Consider the following 22,519-nt stretch of genomic DNA (forward strand, 5'->3'; position numbering starts at 1 on the left):
TCCTTGGAGCCAGAGTTACAGATGATTATGTTCAGAGGGCATGGGTGCTAGGAAGTAAATCCCATTATTCTCTGAGAAGAGCAGCACTCTTAACTGCTGAGCCATCTCCCCAGCTTGTACTGCCTGAAGAAAAATGCTTTGAGTATTTTTTGATAAAGACCACTTCAGGCTGGGCAGTGGTGGCGCACACCTTTAATCTCAGCACTTGGGAGGCAGAGGCAGGTGGATTTCTGAGTTCAAGGGCAGTCTGGTCTACAGAATGAGTTCCAGGACAGCCAAGGCTACACAGAGAAACCCTGTCTCAAAAAACCAAACCAAACCAAACAACAGCAACAACAACAAAAAAGAAATATGTGTCTCTGGGCACAAAGACCTAAGTGCAGGTGCCAGCATCAGTAAATAACGGAGTTGGACCCCCTAGAGCTCTAATTACAGGGGTGATTGGGGTTTTTCCCATGAGCAATGTGTTCTATTTTTTTTTTTTTAGATTTATTTATTATTATATGTAAGTACACTGTAACTGTCTTCAGACACACCAGAAGAGGGCGTCAGAGCTCATTACAGATTTTTGTGAGCCACCATGTGGTTGCTGGGATTTGAACTCAGGACCTCCGGAAGAACAGTTGGTGCTCTTAACTGCTGAGCCATCTCCCTAGCATGGCAAGGTTATGCCACAGGTCAAGAAAGCCACAGATGCCTGTGAAGTTGGTTCCAAGGTTTAAAAGTAAAAATGGAGCCGGGCGTGGTGGGGCACGCCTTTAATCCCAGCGCTTGGGAGGCAGAGGCAGGCGGATTTCTGAGTTCGAGGCCAGCCTGGTCTACAGAGTTCGTTCCAGGACAGCCAAGGCTACACAGAGAAACCCTGTCTCGAAAAACCAAATAAATAAATAAATAAATAAATAGAAGTGACTCAGAAAAGTAACTCAGATCTGGCTTTGTCCTTTGTGGGCCACTTTCAAGGTTTAAAAGTATATCTAGGCTGTTGTCTCAGTTTAGTGCACGAAATGGTGTAGAACAGAGTGCCTGCAGCCACTTCAGCCACATTCATTATAGATGGCTGAGACCTCTATATAGAAAGACTTGGAGCCGGGCGGTGGTGGCTCATGCCTTTAATCCCAGCACTTTGGAGGCAGAGGCAGGTGGATTTCTGAGTTGGAGGCCAGCCTGGTCTACAAAGTGAGTTCCAGGACAGCCAGGGCTATATAGAGAAACCCTGTCTCGAATCCCCCCCACCAAAAGACAGATATCATCCAACTGAGTGTTTAAAACATAATGCCAATTCCTCAAACTTTTTGGTGACAACATATGCTGATGCCATCCAACTAAGGTACTTCATAAAACATGTTTTCAGATAACTATATTTGGAAGTGTTATCAGTAAATAATTTCCCAGCAATACAAAATACAGAATGATGTGCCAGTTCCTAACTATATGTGCAGCAATTATAAATGCTCAAATATTACTATATTAATAAACAGGCCATTTAAAAGACTAGGGCACAAGATTGAGCCTACAGTGTCCATCTATAGTCATGAAGCTGTGGCAGGCACTTTTGAGAAGCTGAACTGAGGAAAGAGGGCTGCTGCTAAGACGAAGATGCATGCTGCAGTGGTGCATGCACCATGCAATTCCAGCACTGAACAGTGGAGGCATAGGACTCAAAGTTCTAGGCCAGACTGGGCAACACGGGAAGGGGAAGGAGACCTGGTTGGGGAAAAAAAAAAGGACAGAAATCAAGAATTAGAAATCTATAATTTTATTAAGACAAAAACTGACAGTATGGTATGAACTTTACACTTAAACAGAAATTTTCACATACATCTTAACACATGCTGAAAAAGATTTTACAATGTAGTTCTATTTGTAGGTCTAGACAATACTAAAAATTGATGGATCTCATGATTCAAGACAGTATTTTGGACATCAGTTAATCTGAAGATTTTGTATTCTCAAGTGAACCACTACCCCAATATGAAAGTTAAACTCCTGAGACCAGGGCTTGTGAAGTCATTCAATCCTTGAATTGACTCAATGGAATTTGTGCTGTCAGTAACTGAACCTGCCACAAGCAGTTTCAGGGTTCAAAGCTGAAAATAAAAAAAAAAAATTAAAAAAACAAAAAAACGAAAGAAAGAAAAGGAGAAAAAAGAAGAGAAAAGAAAGGGGGGGGGGGGCTCCAAGAGTTTCTACCCTGAGAGCAAAGGCCCTTTTCTCCATCTCCCATAGGCCCTCCTGCAATACTTGAGCCAATGGCTTAGATGGACAAACTGATAAGACTTTGTAATTGGAAAAAGTTTTTTTTCCCTCCAATTTCAAGAATTAGCACCTCTAAGGCAGAGTAGTCTGCCTCTATATACTCTCCTATAACCTTTCCCTCTCCAGTCAGTTTCCATCATCAAATGGCAGCTTTGGTAACTCAGAACTGGCTTTGTCCTTTGTGGGCCACTTTGAGCTCAGGTTGGGAGCACCTTGGCTGTAAGTTTTAGGATTAACAGACTTTTTTTTTTAACAGTCTCTCATAGTCCTTATTTATGGTGCCAATGACATTTTTTTGAAAAGGCAAAATATTCTGGATATAGAACCAATTTATTAGTTAGCTGTTCTACTATTTCATCATTTCCCCAATCAGGCCCCAAATTTTAACCAAAATGATTCTACCCATCTCCCTTCCTCCCTGCCCCAACCCTCCCACCCCCAATTAATATACCAGTAATAGCCAAAAACTACACACATGCTAGGTTGTAAAAATGCAGTTAACACTATCGGGAAGAAGGCTGTGGGTTGTGGAGATGCTCTTTGAAGATCGACAGTATCTTTGCTTTCCCACACCCCAGTTCTGCAGGTTTTGTCCTTCATGGAAGGCCCACTGCTTCCTTAGCAAAGCGCAGAACAGGTTGCCTTGAAACACTTACCCTTCCCCTCCACTGGGATGGGTGTGCAAACTATACAGCTTGAACAATTTAAAGCACTTGGGCAGCTGCAGGACACACAAACTATGCTGGCTCTTCAAAGGACATCTTCTCAAGCCACCTCTATGGTGTCAAGACAAGTATAACTCCTTCCCTCCCCCTTGAAACCCACAGTCAGAGGTGACAGGGGCTGGTACTCAACAGGGCTAATTCTTGTCGTCTTTTTTGTCATCATCCTCTGAGGGGTAGGAATGCCACGTTAGCCTTTCCTCATAGAAGGATATGACAACCTGTGGGCACTTGACATTGGCTTCCTTGGCAGGGACCAGGTCAGCCTCATCAGAGTTTTTCCTGTAGAACAAAGCACAAAGAGACTTTGAGATCAGCCGTTGTGGTTCAGTTTTGGACCACCCAGGGAATGGGGCTTTAAAAGTCTAAATTTCAGAGACAAACTAGGAAAAAGGATGCAAGCATTTACTGGGCAAGTGTTGTCACATGATCCCCCCAAAGATATTCCTCTGTTAAAAATCCCCTCTAAGGGCAAGTCTCTGAGAGTTCAAGGCCAGCTGGTCTACAAAGTGAATTCCAGAACAGTCAGAGTTATACAGAGAAACCCTGTCTCAAAAATTGAAACAAAAAAGAACAAAAACAAACAAAAGTCCCCTCTAAGAAACTTCAAAAGGTAGATCATCTGACTCAACTACTTCTTTGGAAAGGGCCAAAAAAAGCTTAATTAGAATTTTAGAAGCTAGCCGGGCAGTGGTGGCATACACCTTTAATGCCAGCACTTGGGAGGCAGAGGCAGGCAGATTTCTGAGTTCAAGGTCAGCCTGGTCTACAGAGTGAGTTCCAGGACAGCCACGGCTACACAGAGAAACCCTGTCTCCAAAAAAAAAAAAAAAAAAAAAACCAAACCAAACCAAAGAATTGCAGAAGCTAGACAAGATTAAAATCTGAAAATGATATAGGAAGTTAACTATGAGTAAATTCTATCCATTTATCTTCAGCACACTGGGCCCAGCCCAGACAGAGGCAGCAGCATGGGGCAGTTAAACAGATACATGATAGAATGTGACAAGGCACCACCACAAACCTCTACAACCTGACCATGAACAAGGGTTTAGTCACAAAGAACCTCAGAATAAGCTGATACAGTTAAGCTTCTATAAGAATCCACATCAAAGCTGGGCACGATGGCACACGTCTTGAATCTCAGCACTTGGGAGGCAGAGGCAGGTGGATTTCTGAGTTCGATGCCAGCCTGGTGTACAGAGTGAGTGCCAGGACAGCCAGGGCTATACAGAGAAACCCTGTCTCGAAAAACAAAACAAAACAAAAAACAACAACAAAAAGAATCCACATCAAGATGATGGGAAATGTACTGAATCCTATAAGGGTATCTAACACATAGCCAGCCTTCTTAACTCAAAGATTCTGGAGTAAGTTTAAGTCCATGCAGCAATTTAATTTTTTTTTCTGTGTATATCATTTGCCCGTACATATGTATACACCATGTGTGTCTGGTGCCCTTGGAGGCCTGAAGATGGTGTTAGGATTCCCTGGAACTGGAGTTCTATAAGGTAGTGAACTGCAATGTGGGCACTGGGAACTGAACACGAATCTTTTAGAAGAGAGAGAAGCCAGTTATCTTAACTGCTGAGCCCCACATTTCTTTTTTTAATGTGCATGTATGTGGTGGTACTAGGAATAGAAGCCAGAGCTGTGTGTATGTGTTCTGCAAGTACACGGGACCATGAGTGTGTGTGTCTATCAGTCTTACTTTACTACTACTATTATGAATCATAATACACAGGACATCTAATACGTGACCTCTGTGAACCAATCATTTGGCCCCAAAAGGGGTCGTGATCCACAGGTTGAAAGCTGCAGCTCTATGTTGTTTTGCAACTGGATATATAGACCAGCTAGCTTCAAACTCACAGAGATTCACTTGCCTCTGCCTCAAAGTGTTGGGATCAAAGGTGTGCAACAACACACCTCTGTGTAACTTTTTAAAACTTGGTTTTACAATCAACATTTGATCTTTTGAGGGTGAAGGAGTGTGTGCTGGGGCTCAAACCATGAGCCTTGCACGGGCCAGGCAGGCCCTTTATCAGTCACCACATCTCTATCACAAAGGATTAGGTTTATTTTGTTATTTTGCAGGGCTAGGGATCAAACCCTTTCCATCTGAGTCATAACCCCTAGCTGAGCATCCATTTTTTTTTAAAAGATTTTATTTATTTTGTGTCTGTGATTGCTCTATCTCCAAGTACACCTGCATGTCAGAAGAGGACATGAGATCCTAATATAGATGGCTGTGAGCCACCATGTGGTTGCTGGGAATTGAAGTCAGGACCTGTGGAAGAGCACCTAGTGCTCTTAACTGCTGAACCATCTCTCCAGTCCCCAACAACCAAATTTTAACCTTTAGGTAATAGAGTCTGCCAAAATTAGAGAATGCAATCCCCTATGCCCTTCCCTGCTTCCTTCCCCCTCTCTCTTTCTGTTTTGTTTTGGTTTTGGTTTTTTTTTGAGACAGGGTTTCTCTGTGTAGCCTTGGCTGTCCTGGAATTCACTCTGTAGACCAGGCTGGCCTTGAACTCAGAAATCCGCCTGCCTCTGCCTCCCAAGGAGGCATTAAAGGCATGTGCCACCATGCCTAGCTTCTGGTTTTTTTTTTTTTTTTTTTTTTACAATTTATTTATTTATATGTAAGTACACTGTAGCTATTCTTAGAAACCCCAGAAAAGGGCATCAGATCTCATAACAGATGGTTGTGAGCCACCATGTGGTTGCTGGGGTTTGAACTCAGGACCTCTGGAAGAGCAGACAGTGCTCTTAACCTCTGAGCCATCTCTCCAGCCCCCAGCTTCTGTTTTGTTAAGGCAAAGTCTTAAACTCTATTCCATGTTGTCTCTAATGCTAAAATGACACATTTGTTATGACTGGCTCTTCTATGTGTGTGTTTATGCTTTTATGACTTCATTGTACTCTAGGCCAGGCTGGCCTTCAAATGGTGAGACTTCTTAAGTGTCCAGCATCACAAGGCAACAGCCCCACACACTATGGAGATAATTCTTTTTTGGGGGTGGGGGGGTGGGGTGGGGGCAGGGGGAGGGGAGTTTGAGACAGGGTTTCTCTGTGTAGCCCTGGCTGTCCTGGAACTCACTCTGTAGAACAGGCTGGCCTCAAACTCAGAAGTCCACCTGCCTCTGCCTCCCGAGTGCTGGGATTAAAGGTGTACTTGCACCACCACGCCCGGCTGGAGATACTTCTTTAACTCACACTTGTCACATATGCAGGGCAAGTGTGTACCAGCTCTCCTACTTAATACTTATCTTATTACTCAGTTTTTCTTTTCTCCTATAAGTTATAGGAAATAAGCTTAAATGAGGGTCTGATTCAATAAATACTGAGGGCATACACAGGAAGAAAATAGGTGATTAGCTGGTTGTGACACAGGCCTTCACCTGTATTGAAGTGAAACTTCTTAAAGCATCATGTAGGAAGAACTACCACAGACATCAATTTTAGCGACCAATCAAATTTCTAGACCAATCAAAGGACACAAATCCTTGAGAACCCTATTTTTTTTTTTTTTAAGATTTATTATATATGTAAGTAGACACTCCAGAAGAGGGCGTCAGATCAGATCTCATTATGGATGGTTGTGAGCCACCATGTGGTTGCTGGGAATTGAACTCAAGACCTCTGGAAGAGCAGTTGGTGCTCTTAACCTGAGCCAGCTCTCCAGCCTGAGAACCCTACTTTAACTGTAAAGGCTTAACACTTACTCTTCCAGGTCCAGAATGGGGGCAATTCCCTGTAATCTCAGCAAAGTCTAGGGCAGGAAGAGTTCGAGTTCAAGGCAAGCCTAGACTAGAGTAAAACTGTCTTAAAACAAAAAACCAAAGAGAATTCCTTTTCCTGACTTGAACTCCTTTTCATTAACTGTTGGAAAGTACTGTCGTCATGTGCTGCATAACAATGTTCTAGTCAGCAACGGACAGTGGCCCCGTGAGGTTATAATGCAGATGAAGTTTCCCATTCCCTAGTGCTATTGTGCTACATGCTAGTCATAGAAACCCACTACCATGCTGCCAGCATGTTAAACCACAGTGAGCACAAGCATATTCAGACTCAGCAGTGCTAACAAACAGTCCCCACCATTTCCTCTTAGAGCAGGTCAGAGCTGTTAGCACTCATGTCCACAGCCTTACTCTATGCTCAGGAACAGGCAACAGGATAGAGGCCTCGCTGAACCCTTCTGGCTCATTCTAGAAATTTAGAATCTTCAAAGTAAATTCTATAAATTCTTTCTTGCCTAACCCTCAAAAATGAACAGAATCTTGTTTATGGGGTCAGCGTGATCTTTACTAAGGAGGTGGCAAAGGAGGAGGGTGATTCAATCACATTTCAGAAATTTTTTCTTAACAGAAGTGAAATGTGATTCCTCTCCATAGCCTCTCCCACCTGACCAAAAAATAAATAAATAAATAAATAAAAATAAATTAAAAAGAAGTTGAAGATCTAAAAATCCTAAGGGCCCCTACCTGTAACTCATGAGTCCAGGTTGGCAGTCAGGCCGAGGGTCACTATCGAAGGGCTATGTCATCTTAAAGATTTCACACCTGGGCGACTGGAATTTCGAAGGTCCAGCTCTTTTCCTCTGGCATAGAACAGATAGGGAGAAGGAAAAAGAACAACCACACAGCGCCACTGGGAGACTCACCATTTCATCAGGAACATGAGCTCTCCACTGGAGTCAGTAGCTCCAATAATCCGCTCGGGCTCCAAACCCCGGGCAAAGCCTCGTGGCTTTTCTGACTGTAAAAACCAGATAGGTAGAGCCTTTATTGACATAGGACTATATTCAGAACTAAGTTATTTATTTTTAAGAGATGTAATCCAACATTCACTCAGGGCTTCCTTTGCTTCCTACACCATGTACCAGAAGTCTGAAGTACATGATACACGAGGTCCTCCCAGCATCAATAGGATATGCACACCAAGCAAGAGATGGTCACAACTGCCTCAATGGTAAGTTACTTAAGATACTAAATAAGTCAAAACAGCCATATCAAATCTTTAGTTTTATTATTTTATTATTTATTATTATTTTTTTGTTTTGTTTTGTTTTGTTTTGTTTTTGAGACAGGGTTTCTTTGTATATCCCTGGCTGTTCTAGAACTCACTTTTGTAGACCAGGCTGGCCTCCAACTCAGAAATCTGCCTGCCTCTGCCTCCCAAGTGCTGGGATTAAAGGCAGACTCCTCCACTGCCCGACTTTTGTTTTATTTTTAAAACAGAGTTTTTCTGTGTGTAGTCCTGGCTCTCCTGGAACTCACGCTGTAGACTGGGAGAGACTACGTCAAATATTTAATGATCAAAACACCAAAATCTGTCTACTGACAGGAAATGAATCTAGATACTCTGATAAGTCTCCAATAACCGTTACATGCTGTTATTTCTGCACCATGGACGAAAAGTAAGATCACTGTATAAGAGCAAGCCCCAAATCCTTTTTAGTTTTGTTATATTTTGCTGAGACAAGGTCTCCTGCAGTCCAGGTCTGTTATCCTTGATCCTCTTGCCTCCCTCTTCTTCCATAATGCCAGGATTACAGCTATGTACACGGTTGGCTCCCAAATCCCTTTAAAATATTAGCTTATTTCAGAAGAGATAGAGAGGACATGACTTCTAAGATTCAAAGGAAGAAAGTCCAATATGGTAGTTCATACTCATAATCTCAACAGTTAGACCTGTTATCTCAAAACTTAGAAGGCTAAGAAAAGAGGATTGCTACAAGTCTAAGGCAAACTTGGGATACAAAATTATAGGCCAGCCTAGGCTTCTATGCAAGACCTTATCTAAAAAAAAAATATAATAAAAAAAAATTAAAAAAAAAAAAAGAAGAAGGTGAAGACAGGAAAGAGGAGGTAGAAACAAACTGCTAGAATTCTCTGCCTCTGGCTAGTGAAGATTCCTAGTTCTAGCCTTACCTCTTCTTTCTTCTTCTTTGGTTTGCTTTCCTCTCCTTTATCTTCAGAATCAGAATCAGCTTTGCGCTTGCCTCCCTCTGATTTATCTGTCTCGTGAGCTGTTTTCTGTGACTGTAGAAACTCAGCAATAAGGTCAGGGCAATCCAGATTCTCTTCTGGCTCCCAAGTGTTGTCCTCACTGAAACCAGCAAGCACAGCAAGTTATACTTTCCATTCAGATCAACATCTTTATATTAAGAAAAGAGCTAGTCTTGGAAGAGAGATAAATGATAACCAATAGCTAGACTTTCCTAGTAGGGGAAGGTAGAGACTAAAGGCTTAGAAACTTGCATTCTTCAAGGAAAAACTATTTTGCAAAAGTGGGCAATCCTATACAATCGATCCTCACAAACCATGTCTCAGGCTGGCAGGGTGCCTGCCTAAATGGGAAAAGGAGCCATTTGCCAAGCCTGAAGACCTGGCTTCCATCCCAGGATTTACATGGCACCCCTCCTCCAATATATTAAAACAAAACAAAAAACTCAGTCATATAATACTCTGCATGTAGGTCCTATCAGCTGTGGAGGTCAGTACTGAAACAAGGTTATGCCCATCACAGAACTGCTAGTAAGCATATATGCTTTTTCATAGTGACCGAATTTACCTGTGTCAATGAAACTTACTCTGAGAAACCCTTCCACTTTAGAAGATATTCCACCTTGCCCTTGACAACTCGCCGATCAAGAACTTTTTCCACCACATATTCCTCTTCCTCTTCTTCTAGTACCTCCTCCACTTTCTTCTTGTTTTGCTTTTTCCCCATAGTACCCGCCAGCTTTCTGGTGTGAAGGGTGACACTGCTAAACAGTTAAAGGAAATAAAAAGGGCATCAGGCACATTTCCTGGCTGGATAAGTAGTATCTGGATGGTGAGCAGCCCAGGGAAATCACAGGTGACATATGCTGCTTCCAATGCTCTGCTCAACTCCAATTCACAACCATGGTGGTAATGTTTGCTAGGGTAAGCCACAATTACTAATCTCATAGCAAATTATTGTCTATTCTGTTCTTTCCCTTTGGACAAGCTGTCCTCAGCTTTCTTAGTGATGGAATTATAGGGTATACTACAATGTGTGGGAACAATTTCTGACTAGGCAGTGGTGGTACATGCCTTTAATCCCAGCACTTGGGAGGAGAGACAGGTGGATTTCTGAGTTCAAGGCCAGCCTGGTCTACAAAGTCAGTTCTAGTACAGCCGGAGACATACAGAGAAACCTGGGGGGGGGGGGGATTTCTGAATATATCTATTTACAACTTTTATACTAATAATTTCTAATACCACTTGCCATAAACAATAGTACCTAAAATACTATGTTGAATCACAGTTACATATATTTTATTATCTTTCTTTTTGGAGAGAGGGTATCATAAAGATAGCCCAGGCTAGTGTGGACAGTGTGCCCCTTCTTAGAATTGGGAACAAAACACCAAGGGAAGGAGTTACAGAGACAAAGTTCGTAGCTGTGATGAAAGGATGGACCATTTAGAGACTGCCGTATCCAGGGATCCATCCCATAATCAGCTTCTAAACGCTGACACCATTGCATACACTAGCAGGATTTTGCTGAAAGGACCCAAATATAGCTGTCTCTTGTGAGACGATGCTGGGGCCTAGCAAACACAGGAGTGGATGTTCACAGTCAGCTATTGGATGTATCACAGGGCTCCCAATGGAGAAGCTAGAGAAAGTACCCCAGGAGCTAAAGGGATCTGCAACCCTATTGTTGGAGCAACATGATGAACTAACCAGAACCCCGGAGCTCTTGTCTCTAGCTGCATATGTATCGAAAGATGGCCTAGTCAGCCATCACTGGAAAGAGAGGCCCATTGGACTTGCAAACTTTATATGCCCCAATATAGGGGAATGCCAGGGCCAAAAGAATGGGAATGGGTGGGTAGGGAAGTGGGGGGCGCTATGGGGGACTTTTGGGATAGCATTGGAAATGTAATTGAGGAAAATATGTAATAAAAATATTAAATATTTAAAAAAAAAAAGATAGCCCAGGCTGACTTTGACCTTCTGATCTGGTTTCTACCTTTCAAGTACTGAGATTACAGATATGTGCTACCATGTCCAACTTAAAAAAAAAAAAAAAGTCCTTTATTTTTCACTCTGCTATTCTCGAACACAGTCATAAATTCATGGCTCAAACTTAAAACATTCTTTTACTATGTGTATATTGAGTCAAGGACATCAGGAGATAATTTATGGGAGTCAGTACCATGTGGGTCATGGGCTTGGCTGAGCCCTATAGTCTCATGTACCCCAGGCTGACCAGGAACTCAAAATATAGCAGGGGATGACCATGAACTTCAGATCCTCCTGTTTCTACCTGAGTGCTAGGATTATAGAATATGTCACATCCAGTTTATGTAGGGCTAAATGACTCAACACATTTCGTGCAATATGCATGAAAGGCAAGCAAGTACGCTACCCCAAGCAAGAGATGGTCACAACTGCCTCAACGGTAAGTTACTTAAGATACTAAATAAGTCAAAATAGCCATATCAAATCTTTAGTTTTTTTTTTTTTGGTTTTTCGGGACAGGGTTTCTCTGTATAGTCCTGGCTGTCCTGGAACTCACTCTGTAGACCAGGCTGGCCTCGAACTCAGAAATCCGCCTGCCTCTGCCTCCCGAGTGCTGGGATTAAAGGCGTGCACCACCACGCCCAGCTCAAATCTTTAGTTTTATTATTATTATTTTTTGTTTGTTTGTTTTCAAGACAGGGTTTCTCTGTGTAGCCCTGGCTGTCCTGGAACTTACTCTGTAGACCAGGCTGGCCTCAAACTCAGAAATCCGTACACCTCTGCCTCCCAAGTGCTGGGATTAAAGGTGTGCAAAAAGGTCTCGAGTTCAATTCCCAGCAACCACATTGGTGGGTCACAACCATCTGTAATGAGATCTGTCGCCCTCTTCTGGTGTGTCTGAAGTCAGCTACAGTGTACTCACATATAATAAATAAATAAATATTTTTTAAAATTCTTTAAAAAAAAATAAGAAAGAAGGAAAGAAACACTGATTTCCTCACCAACTTTCCCAGGGCCAGTTATACAGAAGAGACCTGCATTCCACCTTCAGATACCACAGGTGGCAGGAGAGAACCAACTCCAGACAGACCTTCACCCATGTACCACCATGTATTTATACTTCTGTTGTGACAGGAAGTATTGATTAACCCCAAAAGACCACCAAGGAGCCAGTTCCAATGCAATCAATCGCATTTAGGGCCTCTTTATTACAAGCTCAAGTGTAGGCTCCCTGCCAACAGTAAGGTGGAGCCCCGAGTCCAGTTTCAGACAAGTATTTATAGTCAAACAAGAAGCAAGGGGATTTCTAGCCTGCTACATATCTCTCGGGGGGGGGGGGGGGGCATTATGGCCTTTAACATTGGCTGGTGCTGAGAACCAAACCATAAACTAAACTTTTGCTTTCCCCCTGATTGATGGTTGTTAGGAAATGAAGTGCCAGGGGCAGGCTTGTAACCTGGAGCTGCAGTTTTGTTAGGGAGTAACCTGGTAACTGGTGCTAGGTGCCAGTTTGTTAGTTAACTTGAGTTCAGCCTTAGGCCAGGTTCACTAAGATGGAGTCTGTACCCAAGATCTGGTCTCTCACTTCTACATGCATAAACACAATAAATAAAACTTACTACTTGTGATGACTATTCTTGGTTGTCAGCTTGACTACATCTGGAATGAACTATAATCTAGAAATGGAGGGCACATGTGACCAAGATCTTGAGCCTGGAAGACACAGGCTTCTTTCTGACCTGGACCTTGACTTGGGATGACACATTTTTGATCCAGATCTTCAAGCATAGTGGCCATGAAAAGCTTGGGCCCAAGCAAGGTAGTACACACCTTTAATCCCAGGAGACAAAGGCAAGCAGGTCCCTGAGTTCAAGGCCAGCCTGGGACAGAGGAAGTTCCAAAGTCAGGTGTGGTGGCACACACCTTTTATCTGGGCCATGCTTTCTGCTGGAGGCCTATATAAGGACAAGGAAAGAAGGAAGGCTCACTCTTTGCCTGCTAGCACTTACTTGCCAGAATATCTGTTGGAACCTACTTCAAGATTCCAGCTTATACAGAAGACCAGCTGAAACAACTAGCTTCACAGGACTAGAGTCTTGACTTCCCATTCACAGCTGCCCATCGTTGTGTTAGCTGGTCTACAAACCGTAAGTCTTTCCAATAAACTCACTTAGTATATACAGTCCATAGTTCTGTGGCTCTAGAGAAGAACCTGACTGATTCACTACTTACATGAGGAATACTGCTTGCTTCTTTTCTCATTTTGGTACTAGAGATTAAATCCAAGACCTTGCATGTGCTAGGGAAGTACTCTACCACTAAACCATATCTTAGCCCCTTATTTTAGACAGGGTCTTGTCAAATTGCCCAGCTTGCAACCCTCCTGCCTCTGCTTCCAGAATAGATAGGATTACAACTGTGTACTATACCTAGCACTTAATATATGTGTATAATTTACTGATTTTGTGTATGTGTATCAGACACAAAATTAAGCATTTTGTTTTGCCTTTAAAGTTTGTAAAAACTATTCAAAGAAATAGAAAAGGTGTACTTATGAAGCCAGTGTAAACATAGCTTCTAGTTGTTCGCACAGAAAAACATGAGCTAGGGTAGAGCAGGTATCTCAGTTGGTAAAGTTCTCATCAAGCATTAGGACCTAACTTAGTTCTACACAGTCCTTCCAACACTGGCACTGGGATATGTGCTTCTAATTTCAGGGCAAGGGAGATACAGACAGATGGATCCTTAGGGCAGCCAGGTAGCCTGGCTTATTAAGTGAGCACCAGGGAAAGAAGGAACTACCCCAGAACAACAAAAACCCAAAACAAGACAGAGAGCATCTGAGAAACCCGAGGCTGACCTCTGCCCAGACACATTGAGGGCTACCTATGAACTTCTAGGACACCTATTTCTGTACAGCTTGAGAAATCCGGATTCTAGGGTCTGGAGAGATGACTCAGTAGTTAGGAGTACTTGCTGATGCTTTTCCAGAGGACTGAGTTAGGCTCACGAATGTTAACTCTAGCTCCAAGGGATTGGATGCCTCTGGCTGCCTTTAATCCCAGCATTTGGGAGGCAGAGGCAGGCGGATTTCTGAGTTCGAGGCCAGCCTGGTCTACAAAGTGAGTTCCAGGACAGCCAGGGCTACACAGAGAAACCCTGTCTCAAAAAAATCAAAAAGAGCATTGGCTTCCTACTGACAGCTGTGATCCTCCTGTTGTGGATGCTAGTAACTGAACTTAGGTAGGTCTTTTGTAATAGAAAATACAGTTTCTTTCTGGCCAATGCTTGAATTCTTTTTCTCTCTCTCTCTATATATATCTAATGTAAATTGAGTGTTCTATCTGCATGTGCAGCTGTATGCCAGAAGAGGGCATCAGATCACATTATAGATGGCTGTGTGCCACCATGTGGTTGTAGAGAATTGAACTCTGGACCTCTGGAAACCAGCCACTGTTCTTAACCACTAAGCCATTTCTCTAACCCTGATGCCTGAACTCTTTAAGAGCGCTGTTTATTCAGCTGAGAGATGTCCTAATTCATTATACATTGTCTTTAACTAAGGGGTAATTATCTGAAAGCCAGTGCATTGTTATTGTCCAGTGACTACTGAATAATAAAATTAATATATAGGTCTTATAAAACTGTATATGTGAGCCAGGCGTGGTGGTGCACACCTTTAATCCCAGCACTTGGGAGGCAGAGGCATTTCTGAATTGCCAAAGGTCTTTCTTAACTATTGGCACCTCTCCAGCTGAGACATGGGTTTTGTTTTGTTAATTAGGTATCTCTACATATGTATGCCTGTAGAGGGATAGGAAAGGGATCTCCAGGAGTTGGATTTACAAGTGGCTGTGAGCCACCTCAATTGTGCTGGGAACCAATCCCAAGTAAGAGCAACAAGACCTCTTAACAGGTGAACCATCTCTCCAACCCCAGTATTGGTTGTTATGCAAGATGGATTTGTTAAGAGTTTAAGCATAGCTGGGCGTGGTGGCGCACGCCTTTAATCCCAGCATTTGGGAGGCAGAGGCAGGCAGATTTCTGAGTTCGTGGCCAGCCTGGTCTACAAAGTGAGTTCCAGAACAGCCCCAGGGCTACATAGAGAAACCCTGTCTCGAAAAACCAAAAAAGCACTCTGGAGGCAGAGGCAGGCGTATCTCTGTGAATTCAAGGCCAGTCTGGTCCAACCTGTTAATTCAGCTGCCTACATGTCCTTATTCTCCAGTATACAATGTCTTTAACTGAAGGATAGTTATCTGAAAACGAGTGCACTAAGAATTCACTTTTATTTCTCTTCAATGAGGTGGCTGAGTGGCAGACGCCAACATGCAGATCTTCGTGAAGACCCTGACGGGCAAGACCATCACTCTTGAGGTAGAGCCCAGTGACACCATCGAGAATGTCAAGGCCAAGATCCAAGACAAGGAAGGCCTCCCACCTGACCAGCAGAGGCTGATATTCGCCGGCAAACAGCTAGAGGATGGCCACACCCTGTCTGATTACAACATCCAGAAAGAGTCCACCTTGCACCTGGTGCTGCGTCTGCGCGGTGGCATCATTGAGCCGTCCCTTCGTCAGCTTGCCCAGAAGTACAACTGTGACAAGATGATCTGCCGAAAGTGCTATGCACGCCTGCACCCTCGTGCAGTCAACTGCCGTAAGAGGAAGTGTGGTCATTCCAACAACCTGCGCCCCAAAAAGAAGGGCAAATAAAATTGGGGTCATACCTGACCTGTGACCCTGGGACCAAATAAAGTCCCCTTTCATCTACTGGAGCAGTTAAAATAAGTAAATGAATAAATACATTTTAAAAAAATTCAGTTTTAGGGCTGGAGAGATGGCTCAGCCAGAGTACTCACTGACTGCTTTTCCAGAGGTCCAGAGTTCAATTCCCAGCAACCACAAGGTGGCTCACAACCATCTGTAATGGATGGGACCTGATGCCCTCTTCTGGTGTGTCTGAAGACAGCTACAGTGTACTCAGACATAAAATAAATGAATTTTAATTAAAAAAAAAAAAAAAAGAAAAAGAAATGCAAGCACAGGCCTCAATAGTTAAAGCACTACAGCTGTAATTCCAGCAATCAGGAGGCTAAGGAAGGTGAATCTGAGGCAAGCTCACAATTAACTTTTCTCAAAACCAGCTGGGGGGTGGTGGGCTAGAGAGAGGATCTGGGTAAAACCCACATGTCAGCTCACAAATGTCTGTTACTCCAATTCAGGGGATTTCACTTGACTCCCTCTTCTGGTCTCAATAGGCTCCTACATAATCATACATGTACACATAAAATGTGGCCTAGCGGGCTGGCGAGATGGCTCAGTGGTTAAGAGCGCCGACTGCTTTTCTGAAGGTCCGCGGAGTTCAAATCCCAGCAACCACATGGTGGCTCACAACTATCCGTAACGAAATCTGATGCCCTCTTCTAGAGTGTCTGAAGACAGCTACAGTGTACTTACATATAATAAATAAATCTTTAAAAAAAAGTAAAAAAAAAAAATGTGCCCTAGCAAAAAGCCCTTCTTCAAATCCTAGCATAAACCCTAAACTAACAAACTTCCAGTGCAAGGTTTCTTGTGTTTTTTAAAAACCGGTCATAGGCAGGAAATTGAAATAACAACTGGTGTAGTAAATGCAAATATTATCCAGTGGGGAAAAATATGTAAAAGAGGTAAAGAAGCAAAATCTTGGATATAATAGAAAACTTTCAACAAAATAATTTACTTATTTACTACATAAGTCTGAACTCAGTCTGGGGAGGATCTATACTGTAGTTTTATATCAAATTTGAGAGGTGGTGGCTTCAGACTTAAGGTATTAGATACATATGTCTAATAACCAACTAAGCGAACAATGGCCTTCTACTACCCCCTTCTTCCTGCCTCTTTTCACACTCTGTCTGAGAGCCAAGGATTATAGGCATTCACACCTGTTGTTTTTTAACAAAATCTCAATTGTTGGATTTTACCAATAAAGACTCAGGCAGGATGCTGGGGTGAAAGCCTGATAGCTCAGAGGCAGGGAAAGCACCCAGCTCATTTTCCTCATGAAGGAATCCCCTCAATGGCACTCCCTTCTACTTCCTAACTCTCCCTTACTTTCTTGTTTTTCTCTTAATCTTACATTCACTTCCTGTCAACTGGTTGCTTGCTCAGCTTCTTGACCTATGGATGACTTTATCTAATCCAGTTTACAATATTCAAACAAAGCTCTTGGATGAAAGGTGTAAGGCTGAACCACACCACAACTAAAAACAGGGGTTTCCAGTAAATAACCCAAATCTTGGGAGTTCACAATGTGATCAAATATCCTGCAACACACACACCTATTTTATTTAAGATAAATACCTCCCACTCATTCTTATTTTTAAATTTTTAGGCAGGGTCTTACTTCAGCCTAGGTTAACTAGAACTCAATTTGTAACACAACCTAAAACCCAGGGATTTTCTTACAAAGCCTACTAAGTTTCAAGATACAAGGTAAGAATTGTAATGGCTAGCTATTCTTTTTGCAGACAGGGTTTCAGTGTAGCCCAGGCGGGGCTCAAGCCCTTACCACCTTTGCGTCCTGAGCACTAGTGGGATGAGCTACCCCACCCGGAGTTATTTTCTTAGTTTAAATGCCACCCTTAGAAGGCCTGCCTTCCCTATTAAATTCATCCTGTCAAACCCTACCTTCTCTTCCAGACCTCCCTTCAATGGTGCTTCCCTCACAAAGCTCACTCCATCTAACCAATAATTCTTTCCTTGGAATACCCAAAGCATTGTTTCTATTTCCCCTCAGACATGCAATTGGAATTCTGAGTCCTGTGCACATCATAAAAAAAACCAAAGCTGCCAGCTTTTTAGGGAACGACCAATATGATCAATAAACTCTGAACAGAAAACAAAGACAAGCCAAGGTATCTTTGCTATAACTGGCAAGGATATCCGTGATAAAACACAAGTGAAGGTTCTCATTGTTCAGGGGCCACTCATTTCTAAACGGTTTTTAGTTGGCTTGTTATTTGTTTATGAAACAATGCTTTCCAGATGCAAAATCTGATGAAAATCAGGACTGTGCAACATACACATCTAGCATGAGTATTTTTTTTTTTTTTTGGAGTGTGGATGGGGGTGTAGAATTGGTTGTTGCAGATTGAATCCAGAGCCTTGCAAACACCACACACATCCTGCGCTTTTCTGTGCCAGGATCTCAACTCTGTAGCTAAGTTAGTTTCAAGCATATGACTCCCCTTTCTTCTACAGCCACCTCTATTTAGTGTTTGTAGCATGGAAGCACAGGGACAGAGGATAACTTTGAGAAGTCAATTCCCTTCTTTTACTATGTCAGTCCTGGTATCAAACATAGGTTGTGAGCTGGTGAGATGGCTGAGCAGTTAAGAGCACTCACTGAGTGCTCTTCCAGAGGTCCTGAGTTCAATTCCCAGCAACCACATGGTGGCTCACAACCATCTGTAATGGGATCAGATGCCCTCCTCTGGTGTGTGTGAGACAGCAACAGTGTACTTATATGCAATAAATAAATAACACATAGGTTGTCAGGCTTGGTGGGAAGTGCCTTTATCCATCAAGTCATCTTAAAGGTCTAGCCTGTTTTTGTTCTTTCTTCAGCCAGGGTCTCACTCTACTGTCCAGGCTAGCATGGCTCTTATTAACTTCACACAAAAGATATTAAGAAGGCCAGAGTACAGCTCAGTGGCAAGCATGTGGGGTTTAGGGTTCAATTCAGTACACTACCACCACAGAAAAACAAAGCAAAAAAACAAAAACCAGCACAACACATTTTCCCAAATTTGGGCTAGGAGTGCAGCTCATCAGTAAGAAGCTTGCCAGACTGTTATACAGCTCAACGTGGAGTGCTTGCCTAACATGTAAGAAGCCCTGATTTCCACTGATTAGCACTGCAGAAAGTAAGCAAAGACATACACATATTAAAAATAAAACTGTCAGCTGGGTATGGTGGTACACACCTATAAATCTCAGCTCAAGGCCAATCTAGGCTACAAAGTGAGTTTCAAGACAATTTAGGATATAGATGATAAAATCCAATATAACAACTTCTTCTAGGTCCAGTTCTCAAAATTGGAAAATGGGGGTATCAGGCTGGTTCAACAGGTCCTTTACAAGCCTAATGACCTGAGTTCAATCACTAGAAGTAGTGCTACAGAAGAGAATGACCCCCACTCCCAAAGTTGTTCCTAGTCTCCATAAGTATGCAATGGCACCCACCCGCCACTTTAAAAAAAAAAAAAAAACCGGAAAAAAAGGGGGGGGGACCTGGAGAGATGGCTCAGTGGTTAAGAGCACCAACTGCTCTTTCAGAGGTCCTGAGTACAACTGCCAGCAACCACATGGTGGCTCAAAACCATCTGTAATGGAATCTAATGCCCTTTCCTGGTATTTATGAATGTTTATGTAATGCACTCACATACATTCAATAAATAAGTCTTAAAAGAAAGAAAAACCGTAGTGGAGAGATGGCTCAGCAGTTAAGAGCACTGACTGCTCTTCCAAAGGTCCTGAGTTCAAATTTCAGCAACCACATGGTGGCCCATAACCATATGTAATGAGATCTGATGCCCTCTTCTGGTGTGTCTGAAGACAGCTATAGTATACTTACATCCTATAATAAATAAATCTTTTAGCCGGGCGTGGTGGCGCACGCCTTTAATCCCAGCACTCGGGAGGCAGAGGCAGGCGGATTTCTGAGTTCGAGGTCATCCTGGTCTACAAAGTGAGTTCCAGGACAGCCAGGGCTATACAGAAAAACCCTGTCTCGAAAAACCAAAATAAATAAATAAATCTTTTAAAAAAGAAAAAAGAAGCCGGGCGTGGTGGCGCAGGCCTTCTCTCGTTGGTGCACGCAGCACTCGGGAGGCAGAGGCAGGCGGATTTCTGAGTTCAAGGCCAGCCTGGTCTACAAAGTGAGTTCCAGGACAGCCAGGGCTACACAGAGAAACCCTGTCTCAAAAAAAAAAAAAAAAAAAAAAAAGAAAAGAAAAGAAAAAAAAAAATCAAGCCACCTGACACATACTGCCTGACACACAATAGTTTTTTTCCCCTTTCCTTTTTTCTTTTTAAAAAGATTTATCTATCTATCTATCTACCTATTTAATGTACATGGGTACACTGTAGCTGTACAGATAGATGTGAGCCTGCATGTGGTTGTTTGGAATTGAATTTTAGGATCTCTGCTTGCTTTGGCCAACCCAACTCGCTCCTGCCCAAAGATTTACTTATTATTATAAATAAGTACACGGGAGCTGTCTTCAGACACACCAGAAGAGGGTGTCAGATCCCATTACAGGTGGTTGTGAGCCACCATGTGGTTGCTGGGAATTGAACTCAGGACCTTCTGAAGAGCAGTCAGTGCTCTTACCAGCTGAGCCATCTCTCCAACCCTCCTCTTCTTAACTGCTCAGAAAAATACCTAGAAGGGGAGGTTTAAAAATCTATCATAAAGCTATTGATAAAAGGTTGACCAAGTAGAAACCAGAAATGATCTTTCACTGCCCAGATCTTAAGAAGCACAGCCTCCTTCCCCTAGGTCTTGAACTCCTGCTGCTCCAGGCTCCACCTCCCAAGTGCTGGCTGGGATTACAGGAATGCATGCACCAAGGCATAGCTGGGCTCTTTTCAACACACCACTTCCCAGATATAACTAGAGAGCATCCAGGAAGTGCACAGGCACCAATTTCTTGATTGTAGCCATACATCTACCAGAAAACCTTAGGTCTTTTGAAACTATTCCAAAAATGCTGACATGATTCTTAACACAAAACTGGAGAGGTTACCCTATGTTCTAGCATAACTCATTTTTCAAAAAACTTTTTTATGGTATTGGAACATAACCCAGTGGTAGATAACTTACATGTGCGCAAGGTCCTCAGTACCACACGCTGAAATGAGTTCCATATTTCATATACTGCTTTTTTAATAAAAAATATTTTTGCTGCCTGTGGGCAAGCACCTGCTTTCGCGGGTCCCTGCCATTTCCCTCATTTGTAGCTCAGAGGGCAATTCTGTGAAGTCAGTTCTTTCTTTCCACCTCTACCTGGATCCTGAGAGGTAAACTGAGGCCCCCAGGCTTACACCGCAAGAACAAACCTCTTTCATTGGATGAGTCTTGCCTTACACGTGTTCTTCCACAGCCTCCCAACTCACACTGAAGACCCATTACAAGGCACAAAGTGGCCTTTCACCCTTTCTTCACTCCCCTGGTGGCCAGGGAAGGCCTTAAATTCCTGATCGTCCTGTTTCCGCTCCCAAGTGCTAAGATTACAGGTACATGAATGCCATCAAGCCCAGCCCGAATTTATATGGTACTGGGGGATTGAATCCAGGCCCGTGCAGTGGGCTAGGCAAACATTCTACCAACTAAGTTACATCCTCAGGGACCCTTTTTTTCTTCCACATTTGACCAGTCACTCTAGACTTCTACCCTACTTATCCCAGCAACTCCACTTTTAGACAACCTCAAGAAAATGCCTGACCCCTCACCCCTAGACGGATTCAACAAATCTCTTCCCCGCTAGCACACCGTGAGCAGCCGCCCAAATCCTCCTGTTCAAGTTTACTGGAAGTTACTTCTTCGTAACTGTGGCAAGAGAAACTTCTCTGATAGTGGCAACTGGACCCAATATCCTCAGGTTACTTTTTCTCCTTCCTCCAAGTGCTTCGGGGGTTGCCTGCGATTGCCACCGTGTCCGCTTTCTCAGGTTACATTTCTAAACCTCGAGAGTACGAAGTCGTGGTCCCTGCCACGCACACCCAAAAGCACCTGTCCCCCTTATGGACGTCCCAAAGTTTTCTTTCTCCCGCCCAACTCTAGAGTCCCTCACTCGGGTCAAATGCTCTCGGTCCAGTTCTTGAAAAGCTAACCCTCCGCTGGCTCCGCTCATCGCGAACCACTCGGCTCCGGGGCTCTGGATTCGCTGCCCCGCCCTCTCCACACTCCCGCAGCCCGCGAGCTCTGCGCGGGAAGCGGACCCTGCGGGCGCTGGGCCGGGGCGCGCCCCCCACTCCTCGGTCTCCGCTCTTCCGTTAGCGGCCCGCGCTCGCCCGCGGCCTCCCGCCGTTGCCGCGTCCCCTCCCCCCCCCCACCCCGCCTCCAGCCCGCCTCTTCACCTCGTAGCAGCGCCCGAGAGTCAGAGAGGAATCGGTGCCGCGCTACTCGCGCGTTGCGTCGGGCGGTCCGAGGGGAGTAGCGCGCCCAGAGGAGCAAAAAGCCGTGTGGCCACAAGTCGACCGTCCCGCTGAAGCGGCGTACCACAGGCCCCGCTAACGGCCCTCCCCTCAGCCGAACAAAAGAGCCTCTCACTCTGCGCGGCCCGCCGCCTGCACTGCGCAGACGCGACGACCCGCCGCAGGGCACCTTGGGATTAAGAGTCGGCCAGAAACTACAGATCCCAAAGTACCGCGCGAATCCCGCGCCGCCCACCTCCACTTTCAAGGGTTCTAGGGAGTTTTCATAGTTTTGTTTTCTTTTTTTTTCCAGTCGGAAAGGTGAAGTCGACTATTATTTAGAACATAACT

General features: G+C 43.8%; 1 protein-coding gene and 1 pseudogene across 8 annotated transcripts; one reads left to right on the top strand and one right to left on the bottom strand.

The window, feature by feature from the left end:
- Positions 1-1,686: 1,686 nt before the first annotated feature.
- Positions 1,687-22,338, bottom strand: Cbx1 (chromobox 1). 6 transcript variants are annotated; one of them, XM_085829610.1, is made up of 6 exons: positions 22,112-22,338; positions 12,812-12,936; positions 9,577-9,753; positions 8,915-9,092; positions 7,645-7,763; positions 3,027-3,260 (listed from the first exon to the last, which is right to left on the bottom strand). In XM_085829610.1, exons 3-6 carry the CDS (start codon positions 9,714-9,716, stop codon positions 3,116-3,118), a joined length of 582 nt encoding a protein of 193 aa, XP_085685736.1. In that variant the 5' UTR covers positions 9,717-9,753; positions 12,812-12,936; positions 22,112-22,338; the 3' UTR covers positions 3,027-3,115. The 6 variants fall into 6 exon arrangements, 5 of the variants coding, with proteins under 5 accessions (XP_085685740.1, XP_085685736.1, XP_085685737.1 ...); XM_085829614.1 differs by lacking the exons at positions 3,027-3,260; positions 12,812-12,936 and adding an exon at positions 1,687-2,087; XR_015044966.1 differs by lacking the exon at positions 12,812-12,936 and having other exon boundaries at positions 7,466-7,739.
- Positions 7,820-15,857, top strand: LOC110305899 (ubiquitin-ribosomal protein eL40 fusion protein pseudogene; annotated as a pseudogene). 2 transcript variants are annotated; one of them, XR_015044967.1, is made up of 2 exons: positions 7,820-7,952; positions 15,288-15,857. The product of XR_015044967.1 is annotated as a ubiquitin-ribosomal protein eL40 fusion protein pseudogene, transcript variant X1 (transcript). The 2 variants fall into 2 exon arrangements; XR_015044968.1 differs by lacking the exon at positions 7,820-7,952 and adding an exon at positions 11,403-11,420.
- Positions 22,339-22,519: the final 181 nt, after the last annotated feature.

This window comes from Mus caroli, unplaced genomic scaffold, assembly GCF_978045245.1.
Source record: "Mus caroli unplaced genomic scaffold, Mus_caroli_1 scaffold_13, whole genome shotgun sequence".
NCBI classification, from domain to species: domain Eukaryota; kingdom Metazoa; phylum Chordata; class Mammalia; order Rodentia; family Muridae; genus Mus; species Mus caroli.